Source organism: Hoplias malabaricus, chromosome 5 (assembly GCF_029633855.1).
Source record: "Hoplias malabaricus isolate fHopMal1 chromosome 5, fHopMal1.hap1, whole genome shotgun sequence".
Lineage (NCBI taxonomy): Eukaryota > Metazoa > Chordata > Actinopteri > Characiformes > Erythrinidae > Hoplias > Hoplias malabaricus.
The window spans coordinates 18,464,385-18,476,802 of NC_089804.1; the positions used below are offsets into that span (position 1 = coordinate 18,464,385).

Consider the following 12,418-nt stretch of genomic DNA (forward strand, 5'->3'; position numbering starts at 1 on the left):
CGCTTATCCAGTTCAGGGTTGCTGTGTGTCTGAAGCCTACCTGGAATCACTGGGTGCAAGACAGGGACAAACCCTGGAGGGGCACAAGTCCTTTGCCAGACGACACACACTCACACTGGACACATTTGAGTAGCCAAGCCACCTACCAATGTGTGTTTTCGGACCATGGAAGGAAACCGGGAGATATCATGAATCAATATATTTGAATTTATACTCAGATAAATGTATGGTTATTTGGTCAAAATAATGCCTCAGCTAAAAGTATCTTCCATTTTGAGTACAAGTTAAATATTACACAAAATGGAAGTTACTTTAAATTTAGCTGAGGTGTGCATGAAATCACAATGCACTTGACATAAAGTGACAAACTACTGCACACTACTCTCTGTGGACATAAAATATTGAATAATATTTCAGATGTAACTTTCATCATATAGCAAGCAGTACCTAAACTCCTGTTAAGTACATGTACTTGAGTGAGTGTAACTAGTTAACACCCACCTCCTGGTGAATAAATACTACATTACTCTGTAGCAGAGGGGCAGGGGCAGTGTTGTAACTGCAGCTGAAGCAGTGATAATGATGGCTCAAAAAGTGAAGGACAGTGTTTGGAGTTGAACAGCCGGGGGCAGCACTACTCAGGGTCACGGAGAGAAAGGTGTGAGTGAAAAAAAGCCTCCTCATAACTGTGAGCCATCAACAGGAGGCCTCAGTCTGCCGCTCCTGCATGTCATATCACATAGGCAAAAAAAAAGAAAAGAAAAAAAAAACCACACAGGAACACGCCTTCAGGCGGAAGATTAGGCTCCGAGTCACGGCCATATCACGAACTAACTGAGCGGTGTTCCACGGAGCTATACAATCCTCCGCCAGGGCTTAAATTTCACACCCCGCCGAGACATCTTCCTACTACTTTCTTTCGCGCTCCTTCTTTGTTTCATGATACCACTTTAAGCCTCGGTACAGATGAGCTCCCTTTACGAAGATAAAAGCTGCACTGAGCTTGGTCAAGTCAGCTGCCCAGATGAGCTGGAGTTTGATTATCTCTTTGACTATGAGCCGCCGTGCAGGGAATTTACAGCGGGGGTCTCTAAAGGTTTGTCCCCGTCGTTGTGTCTTCACTTGTGATTGTGATCATTTCTATGGAGAATTTGATGGTAAAGTCGTGTATACAAAAGTTATTTTATTTAACATATGCTCTATAGATTTAAATGTTATACCTATATATAGATATATAAAAATGGTCATTTTATATACAATTTTGAAAACCCATATGTCCTTAGAACAAGTAATTAAATATAAATAGATTTGAAAAAAATGTTATACACTTATGAGTGAAACTTCCATTCGCTTTCTATAAGCACTTAAATCCCAAAATAGATTTATTCATCCACGCATATTCCAAACATAACACAGAGAACTACAAATTCCCAAACCCGAATTATTACCAAAAGTAAGACTGGTCTTTAGTTTGGAAAAGATGAAACAACCATGCTAACATGTGAAATCAATGCTTATTTTGTAATAATAATGTTTTTATTTATATTTATTGAAGAGACTACATAGTTTATTTTCTAACACTAACTTGTGTTTTACTTGTGTTAATTTCAGCATAACATGTAACATCAGTCTTTTCAGATGCAAACAACTCCAGTGTCCTGTTGTCTACTTCAGCATTTCACATGCTCTAGATTGAGAATTAGGATTGAGATCTGCTATTGCTAGGTGCTAGGAGATATTGCTAAACTCTCTTCTCTGTCTTAAACATAGTGTTTAATCATGTTTTGAGATATATTAGTTCATCTCATATATATATATATATATATATATATATATACATATATATATATATATATATATATATATATATATATATATATATATACATATATGAACCTGATTTAGTGAGTTTATTAATCTGTAGGAACTCCACTGTGATAGAGGGTTTCAAAATGCAGAGTGCTTGGATTCACACCTTGTTTGGCAGGTTTAGGTTTGTGATGAGAGTGATGACCCCTCAGGAAATAACATATATTGTGGCCAGCTGTTCCTCATTGAATTTTTGTGTTCCTCATGGGTATTTTTTTTACAGGGTCTTATCTTACTTACTGATTAAGAAATGTGAAGATCCTTTGTAATTGTCTGAATCAGGCAAAGTGTATTGCTTTTCTTTTTATCTCTTGCTTTGATGGTGACTGAATAACAGGCCATTAAAAATATAACTTTCAAATATTTCATACAAATAATATATTTTTAACTCTTCCTTTTGCACAAACACATTTTATGTTGCAGCAAATTATAACACCCTTCATGTTACTCATTTTAATGTCATCTTCCCCTTTCTCTCTCTCATCTTTCACTCAACAGATGATATCAGTCTCCCCCAACATAAAGTTATTAATGCCCCAGGTGGTCTTCCATACCACCTGGAAGAGCCCACGCCCTACACTGAGGCAACATCAGAGGCCCTCTCTGGCTTTGAGCTGCTGGAGGCCAAAAGCTACTTGGAACACACCAGGCCTGGAGGCCAAGCCCTGAGTCCAAGAATTGAGATCACCCCATCTCGGGAGCACTACAACCATGGCCATGACTCGTTCCAGAACCAATTATTGAACACCAGCCCCAGACCCACTCTCACTGTGCCTGGCCAAGACAGTACAATCTATCGCGAACCTCTGTGCCTCAGCCCTGCCAGCAGCAACTCCTCTGCCTCGTGGCATTCCGAGACATACTCTCCCTTCACCTCGCCCTGCGTGTCCCCCAGTAGTGGCCAGTCAGTGACTGGGGAATTGTGCCCTCGCCTCCAAAACATCCACACAGGATCGCCACGCACAAGTCCAGGCACATCACCTCGTACCATCCTGGCTGAGGACAGCTACTTGGGCCGCACCCCTTCCCCGAGGCCTGGCTCTCGCTCCACATCCCCCCAAGGCAAGCGAACTTACGAAATGTACAAGAACCCCTGCCACATACAGGGGGCTCGCTCTCGTAGCCCTTCGCCCCATGCTGGCCAGGATGACCACCACCATCACCACCAAAGTAGCCATTACAGTTCTGGCAACCTATCTGAAGTCATTAATGGGTATGGACAAACAGGGTCAGTACCCACCAAGATAGTGAAAACCAACCAGCAAGCGTACACTCTCTACCCAAACAACCATGCCGAGAGCTACCTAGTATCATGTGATCAAGACATCAAAACCAAAGCTGAGCCTATATTTGTCATCCCTTCTATCTGGTCCAAGCAACTGGTGCCTGGAATTTGCAGGTACATATAAGATGAACCACAGAATAGCTTTCTAAAGGAAAGTTGTTAGGGTCACACTGGAGTGGCAATATCTCTTAAATATCATATTAGAACACAGTGGCATCTTTTCATGGTAGACAATTCACAGTATTTTGACAAAGCGGTGAAGTGCACTGGAAATGCCATATACAAATTTTGCTATAAAAAACTTGTCATTCAAATGTATGTATTTATTTAGATATTGTTTACTACATATTCATTTTTATAGACAAATCACCCAATGGAACTCGCTTGGAACACGTTAATAAAACGTGACAATGTGTGATCTTTTATGTGAAAATTGCAATTTGCAAGAGTAAATTTTTGAGTTACAAGATATATAATCAAGTAAAATTTACATTAATATTTTACTCAAGCATACATTATCAACACATTTCTCTTAAAGCAACACTGAGTAGTTGTTCTACCCACTGAGGAGGGTAAAAATTAGCCCCTCTTCCTCCCCTTCCCACTGATTTCAGGAAAGTGGGAGGAAACCGGAGCACCTGGAGGAAACCCATATGGACATGGTGATACCACACCAAAGTTCTCATAGACAGTGACCTGGACAGTGGCTTGATTAATATCAATAATCAAGTGGCTTAATTTATCAACAAAAATAATCAGAAAGAAATACACTACATAAATTTAACTTGACTTGACTTTAGGAAACATTGTTCATAAACTGAGTGACTTTTTAGCCAACAACCAGGTGTTTATCTGGATTTCTAGAAAATAATCACCATTTAAATTGCAGTCACAATATTTGTAAGTAAATTTGTACATGATCCAAATTGTACATGATATTCCATCAAATTAAGGATTTATGTTAAGGTTTAGGCACTTGTAGCACTTCTGTATTGAATACAGTGAATCTGCCTCATGTAGAAGGTACATTGCAATTCCCTAAGAAGGTCTATTTTATTAGTAAACAATTATAGGATGAATACTTTGTAATGCTTTCATGTTTGTGCATGCCTCTCTTATCTGTTAGCATCCCTGTGACCTCCCTGCCCCCTCTGGAGTGGCCTCTGCCCAGCCGCACTGACCAGTATGAATTACGCATTGAAGTGCAGCCTAAACCCCATCACAGAGCTCACTACGAAACAGAGGGCAGCCGTGGAGCTGTCAAAGCTCCCACTGGTGGTCACCCAGTGCTGCAGGTGAGTGCTGATTCTGGCAGCCGTTGCGTGTAATGTTATTTTATAGTCATTATGCAGTAGGGAATCTCGGGCCTAGATTATGGAAATGTCTGTCTGAATTTGCTGTGCTCTTTTAACTGTTGATTATAAATCACTCATTTTTACTGCACTCCACTCTTTCTGTGAATCATTGTGGAGGACGAAATATGGTATGCTAAGCTCTAAAACAATTGTAGGACATGACTTGGGTTTGTTTTGGAAATATTTTGCCACTTATTAATGGGTGGTTTAGGAAAGCGCTCTTAAAATGCTTAAGATATTTCTCAGAATGTAGATCATGCTAGACAGTCTACACTCACATCCTGGCAACCTTTTATTTTTTTTGGTCCATTTCTACAAATATCTTGTATCTTCAGGTTGTTTACAGCTTATACTTTGGTATTCCCTCAGCAACAGCTTTCTTGAGAACTCTCTTGTTTCTGTTTTCCTGTCCAGTGTAAACTCTTTTGGATGTTCAGAAAAGTGTGGCTAGAATGTTTCTGATGTCAGAACTCTGGTATAGGTTGCAGCAGGCCTTGGCTGTGTTTATGGCTTTCCATTCTCCTGCTCTTACAATGATCCCAGCTATGCACTGAAAGCCAATCACAAGGCTGGGAGTTAATCAGAGCCAGCAGAACTCTGCCTCTGTTTTCTGCTGCCTCGCTTCTGCTGCCCACCCCTGTTCTGACTCACAGCTTGCTTGCTCCCATGGTGACAAGGTTCTCAGATGACTCGTGCAAATGGCAGTGTTTGCTCAATTCACACTGGGGAGCTACTGTCACCTGTGCTTTGAGATCCCATTTTAGAAACTGACTTAAAAAAGTCAGTGTTTACATGGCTTTAATCAGTATAAAAAATATCCTGACATTTACCACTGTAAATGTTACAGTGCAGCTGAGTTACAGTAGGTGTTGGCATATAATGCACTGTTGCTTTTTACCATTCTCTTGTTGCTGTTCATTTTAAATGGAGAGTTAAATGGTAATTCCACCTATGTATTAAAATATCAGTATTAAAGACATTTAATAATGTATTATCTATTAGATCCCTCACAATGATGGTAATACGAAACATGAGATGTAATATCTGCATCTCAAATATAGCTATTTTGCTAGTACGGACCACGCCTGTAGAGGCTGAAACGGGGAGGTGAACTCAGAAGTCTTTGGGGAGGAGTTCAGGGTTCAGAAGTTCTCCCATTGGGGAGCAAGTTTTAAAACAGGATTATGATAATGATAATGACCGAATACGGCTCAGAATATGGGGATCAGCAGGAATGACCCAGCGCGGAGTAGCGAGCTGACGTAGTGAAGCAGTTGAGTCGAGATCCGTCTACTGAACTAAATGAAGCGAGTTTGTCCACCGCAGAAATGACGTGAATTTGCGGGGTATATATAGGGCTGAGAGGAGTTTGGGCTTGGTCCTACTCCCAAACTTATGTTACTACATAACTTCAATTATATACACACGTGGACAAAATTGTTGGTACCCCAACAATTAATGAAAGAAAAAACTCACAATGGTCACAGAAATAACTTGAATCTGACAAATTCAATAATAAATAAAATAATAAATAAAAATTCTATGAAAATTAACCAATGAAAGTCAGACATTGCTTCTCAACCATGCTTCAGCAGAATTGTTTTAAAAAATAAACTCATGAAACAGGAACTGGACAGAAATAATAGTACCCTTAACTTCATATTTTGTTGCACAACCTTTTGAGGCAATCACTGCAATCAAATGATTCCTGTAACTGTCAATGAGACTTCTGCACTTCTCAGCAGGTATTTTGGCCCACTCCTCATGAGCAAACTGCTTCAGTTGTCTCAGGATGCCTTTTCCAGATGGCATGTTTCAGCTCCTTCCAAAGATGCTCAATAGGATTTAGGTCAGGGCTCATCGAAGGCCACTTCAGAATAGTCCAGTGTTTTCCTCTTAGTCATTCTTGGGTGTTTTTAGTTGTGTTTTGGGTCATTATCCTGTTATAAGACATGACCTGCGACTGAGACCAAGCTTTCTGCTTTTCTTGATATGCTTCATTTTTCAGTCTGTGAACTTAGAGCTGATGTGCCTTGGCATAAAGTTCCATGTTTGTCTCATCTGTCCATAGGACATTCACCCAGAAGCTTTGTGGCTTGTCAACATGTAGTTTAGCAAATTCCAGTCTGGCTTTTTTATGGTGTCCTCCTTGGTCGTCTCCCATTAAGTCCACTTTGGCTCAAACAACGACGGCTGGTGCGATCTGACACTGATGTTCCTTGCGCTTGAAATTCACCTGTAATCCCTTTAGAAGTTGTGGCTCTTTGGTTACCATTTGTATTATACGTATCTTTGATTTGTCATCAATTTTCCTCCTGTGGCCACGTCCAGGGAGGATGGCTACAGTCCCATGGATCTTAAATTTCTGAATTTTATGTGCAACTGTAGTCACAGGAACATCAAGCTGCTTGGAGATGGTCTTATAACTTGTACCTTTAACATGCTTGTCTATAATTGTCTATAATGTCTCACTTCCTCTGGTCTATGTTGAGTGTGGTACACACCATGTCACCAAACAGCACAGTGGCTACCGGCCCACTGACTGATTACAAGATTCTAGATTTAATATGTACCATTATTTTCAGGGGTACCATCATTTTTGTCCAGGCCTGTTTGATGAGTATACTTTTTAAAATAATTCTTTTGAACCATGGTTCAAATTCAATGTCAGATTTTCATTAGTTCATTTTCAGTATTTATTATTACTTTTGTCAGATTCAAAAAATTTTCTGTGACCATTGAGGGTTTTTCTTTCATTAACCAAGGGGTACCAACAATTTTGTCCATGTGTGTTATATACCTTTATAACATCTATAGTGTATATTAAATATACCACCTACATACTCATTTGTATATGTAATAGTAGTAATGGTAAGTAATGTGCAAATCTTAAAACAGTTTTCTTTAAGTGTTTTTAAGTGCCCCTCTATGTTTTGGCATCAGGCAATGATTTATAACATTTTGTGTTATAATTTTAAACACATTTTTTCTGGTTGCTGTCAGCAGTGCTGTGAGTGGTAAGTCCCTCCCAAACATTGCATTTCACATAGAAAAACATTTTTGTTTACCTCGTAACCATGAAATAATGTGTATGTTTTATAAGCTAGAATGTTTTCTGAATATGGCATCTTTTAAGTCAATGTGAAATGGAAATCTGAATGCATTTTACTTACTTACAGTGATATAATTTTTGTGGGATATGATATTGGATAGACAGAAAGTAATTTGAGATTTGATTGGATGCTTAACAGCATCAATGGGGATGGTTTAGTGTGACTGGTTTGGGTGGCAGTTGGGGTGAGGTCATGTGAGGTGATATAATTTTAAGTATAATATTTCCTCAGATGTAATCACAAATCAGAAAGCAATTTACAGGAAGAAAAAAATCACCAAATTTGATTAAAGATAACACAGAAGCAAGAATATTGTATTTTAAAGGATTAGGCACAATTAATGGTGGTTAGTTAATATGACCTCGGATAATGACCAACAAATTAAAACAGCGCTTTGTTATGCTCTGCGATTCCTTTCAGTGTTCTTCTGTATTATTCAGCACCTATTCATTTTAGCTTTAACAGGGTTGGGTAATTTTAGTTGCTTCTTCATGCTTTGTGGTTTTTGCATACTTCCTTCCGATGCCGCTGGGTCCTTTTTTTTTGAGATCTAATTTGTCTTGCTTGTGGGGTATGTCTGTGTGTACTCCACAGTACACTTCTTTCTCAGAATTCACATGACTTTGTGTTGGTGTTATAGAATTTCCTGATTCTTTTATGAATCAGGGTTAAAAAGGAGAACTTTTGGTCAGTGACATGGACATGTCGGTTCCAGGTTAAAACCTTCTCTGTTAGCCGGGTTGTTGTAGATGTTGTAACACATTACTATAAAAATAAATATCAGAAAGGGACTGTAATCAGTATTATCTGTCCACATTATATACACTGGTCAGCTATAACATTAAAATAACTAAATTCCTTGTCCATTTTATGAGCTCTTCCATAAAAGTTGGCTTTTTGTGAGCAGTGGGTTATTCTCAGTGCTGCAGTGACACTGCAGGTGTGTGTTAGTGTTCAGGTGGTGTGTTAGTCAGTGTTGCTCTTGTTTGAGTAGATCAGACACAGCAGTAATATGTACCAGTGCAATAAATATTAAGTGTGTGTTTATTTCTTTTTTAGCATTGGTTCAATTAAAATGAACCCTGGTGTGGTTGCAATGTTAGTACACTTTGTTAGAGTAAGTGTGAACACTTCCTTTCAAACACTTGTGTGCACCTAACAAGAGGACCAAGACCACCAAAGCAGGTGGGTCTTGGTCTATTTCTAAATTAACTGCAGTGCACAGTTAACAGTGTACCCTTTTCAGTTTTTTTAATCAAAGGAACCAAACTATAATTCTAAACATACACTAACACACATTGACTATGTCAGTGCTACTTTAGGGCTGAGAATGATCCATCACCCAAATATTACCTACTGGTTGTCCTGTGTCCTGACTGACCACTGAAGAACTGTGCAAACAAAGTATGCCGAGCAACAAATCTACAAAATCTGTAAATTCAGAAATAAAAGACGTGCACCTGTCTGGTCAGTGGAGCTAATAATAAGGTTATTTTGTACCACTTTAAAAAAAACATTTTACTAAAAATACTGAAAGTGTCACAGAACTTACTAAATATGTCATAGTAATGAATATGCTAAGACCTCACAATGCAAAACTGGATAAAACCAAATACACACAGTAAACTTTCCAAATTTTAGTATAATGATTTTCCAGAAAAGCAGAGGCTATAAAAGGAGAAGGAGAAGCTAACAACCAATAAATATACTTAATGTGAAAAAGCCGATGTTCACAACATTTTGGCCATATAGTGTAGAGGGTGTGGCCTGTACTGTACTCAGTAGTGTTAAGACCAATTGGTTAGCTAAAATGATGCACAGATGTCTACACAAAATCCTTTTCTGAAAAATGCCCAGGTGTTCCAGCAGTAGAGTCTGAGGGAGTTGGTGTAAGTGTTAATATTACAAGTAAAGTGCTACAATAAATCTAGAAAACCTGCACAAATATAAAATCTCCATTCATAAACACTTAGATCATGCACTGCAGAAATAGTAATGATGAGTGAACTACACATCAGTAATTTGAGCAGGATTCCTTACACTGAGTTGTTTTTTATACTGCTTGTTCAGTAAAAGCTTTAAACACTGATTGGTTCTAAAATTTAGATGATTTGCAATTGTTTTTCCTATATATAAACATTTTTTAGTTTGCACAGTAGAGCAGAGTATACATTCTTCAGCATAGAAATTCATTTTTGATGCAGAAGAAAATTTTTGTTCTCTTTCTATCTCTCTCTTTTAATTTAACCAGACCTTTATTGGGTCAAGTGAGATTTTAAATATCCAGTGTGAAAAGTCAAAAGCTTTGACACCCCTGGACAAATGACATGGTCTATTGATTTATGAGTATATTGTAAAATATCATTTCCATAAAAATGCCATATTTCTGGTGCAGTTTCTATTTTGTCACAGAGAGTAACATAAAAGTAACAAAAAACAAAGAAAAACTGAAGGTTCCACTAGGACTCTCTGAGAGTTTTTATTTGTGTTCTAGAGGACACTTTAATGTGTCAAGAAAATTTTATGGGCATATGGGGTTCTTCTAAGAACCTTTAACAAAGCAATAACTGTTTTAGTTTCACTATGTAAGCACAACTAGGGCAGAATTAGTACATTGGACAAGGACACTTCGCTGTGAACAGAAAACTGGAGCTCGTGGAGGGTTCAGGACCATCAGTACATCTGAAGTCTTAATTACCATAGTGTGGTGTCAAAGGAAGTCGGACTGTCGGGGTTGTACAGGCAAGCCTACCTGTCTAGTAAAAATGGTCACGCTTAGTGATACCCAACCCATTGCAGACTGTATACAGGACACCCCTGGTCATATAACAGTATAATTTTGGTGAATTTTAGGAAGGGAACAGTTTTGGGTACACAGTTTCCATTTATTTTAAAGGGGACACATTGTCCTTTTTCCACAAGTGAACATATATCTGGAGTGTTAATGAATTCTGTGACATGCTTTAAGCTGGGGTTACACTACACAATTCTTTTTTACCCGATTTTAACCCGGATTTCTAGTAGGGCGGAGTCTGTGCTAGTGGGCTCTAGTCTGCAGACCCTCGTGCAATCGCAGTTGTCAGCAACAAATGCACAGTCAGGGGGAAATTTGTGTAGTGTGCGATGGGTTCAGATTCAGATTTTTTGCTTCCAAATCACGTTTCAGACCAGTCACAGCATATAAAAGTTGTTTGACCTTTTCAACCTGAATTTGGACTTGATCGCATAGTGTAAACTCTTCATCAGCTTATGAGTCCAATTAACAGCCAATATAGAACAGAGCACAGAAAGTAAACACAGGTGCATGCAGGGGAGCTCTCCAGTAATATAAATGTGGGTCTGGTGCACTTAAAAAAGAGAACAGTATAATTCTAATGTACCTGCACTGAATCAGAATTGCTTGGTGTATCTCATTCTGACACAGACAGCCCACCAAATTAATGAATGGGTTGTGGTAATTCACAGTCTGTGGTTGGAGAGCACTCTAATTTATCAAATTCTTTGAAAACTGAAAACATTTGTTGTCCATAATATGTCCCCTGTTGCACATTGGATATAATAGTGGAAAAATACTTCTTCCAGTTGTGTTAAATGCTGGAAATTATCAATAAAAATGCTTTAAAATGTTCTGAATTTATTTCCCTGAAGAAGATTTCTTTATTTTCACTTAGGAAGCCAATAAAACACTGTCAAAAGTTTGACTGTATATATCCTCAGTCACAGATGCCCTCTAACTTAGCCTCACTATCAGGATTCTGCCAGTTGTATTCTGGCTATTTGTACTTCCGCATTTACACACTTCTGTGTATCATTTTGTTCTGGCTCTGATACTGGTCCCACATGAAAGACTGCCTCCACAAGTCATGCAAATTTTTCCTGCAGTAGTAAGTGTTTCTAGGTCACATTAAGTGGTTATAGGCAACAAAACTCTTCATAGAGAGTCTGACAGTGTGGGACCAGACTGTATGTAGAACCTGTTGAACCTGTACATTAAATACATTGATTTAAAATAAAGTAGAATGGTTGAGGTATCCTTAAAAATTGCAAATTTAAATAAAAATTGAAAACTTTTGCAAATAGAACTTAAGAGCTATACCTTGGTTATCTGTTTTTTAAGCTGCATGGATATAAAGGCAAAGAGCCGCTGGGCTTGCAGATCTTCATTGGCACAGCAGATGAGAGGATCTTGAAGCCCCATGCTTTCTACCAGGTGCACAGAATCACGGGCAAGACAGTGACCACCACCAGCTACGAGAAGATGATCCACAGCACCAAGGTCTTGGAGATTCCTCTAGAGCCAAAGAACAACATGAAAGCAATGTGAGAAAAATCTGCATACACTGTTAACAAAAAAGCCTTCTTTTAGGCGCATATTGAACACAGAGGAACTGTATATGCCCTGATTGTGCTATTAACCCAGCACCCTTTTTATGTATTAGAATTGACTGTGCAGGAATCCTTAAGCTGAGAAATGCTGATATTGAGTTGAGGAAGGGTGAGACGGATATTGGAAGGAAGAATACGCGTGTACGTCTAGTTTTCCGCATACACATACCCCAGCCAGGAGGCCAGCATGTATCTCTTCAGGTGGCATCACATCCTATTGAATGCTGTAAGTATTGTTTAATTAATAACAATACTTATGTTGTAATAAGGTAAATATACGATACAAGCATACTTACTCTTTGCAGGGGTATTGCATGTTCACAATATTTTTATATGAATAAGCCTGAATATGTATGAATATTTAGCAGGAATCAGCATGCATTGAAGACAGAAATTCTTAGGAATACACA

The 12,418-nt window shown here is 38.6% G+C and overlaps 1 protein-coding gene across 1 annotated transcript in view; it reads left to right on the forward strand.

The window, feature by feature from the left end:
• The first annotated feature begins 862 nt into the window (after window positions 1-862).
• Window positions 863-12,418, forward strand: part of nfatc2a (nuclear factor of activated T cells 2a) — a 34,071-nt gene continuing 22,515 nt past the window's right edge. The window contains exons 1-5 of the mRNA XM_066672759.1: window positions 863-1,096; window positions 2,368-3,268; window positions 4,281-4,449; window positions 11,740-11,942; window positions 12,062-12,234. Of these exons, the coding sequence (XP_066528856.1) occupies window positions 967-1,096; window positions 2,368-3,268; window positions 4,281-4,449; window positions 11,740-11,942; window positions 12,062-12,234 (1,576 nt within the window). The 5' untranslated portion in view covers window positions 863-966. The remainder of the gene's footprint in view (window positions 1,097-2,367; window positions 3,269-4,280; window positions 4,450-11,739; window positions 11,943-12,061; window positions 12,235-12,418) is intronic.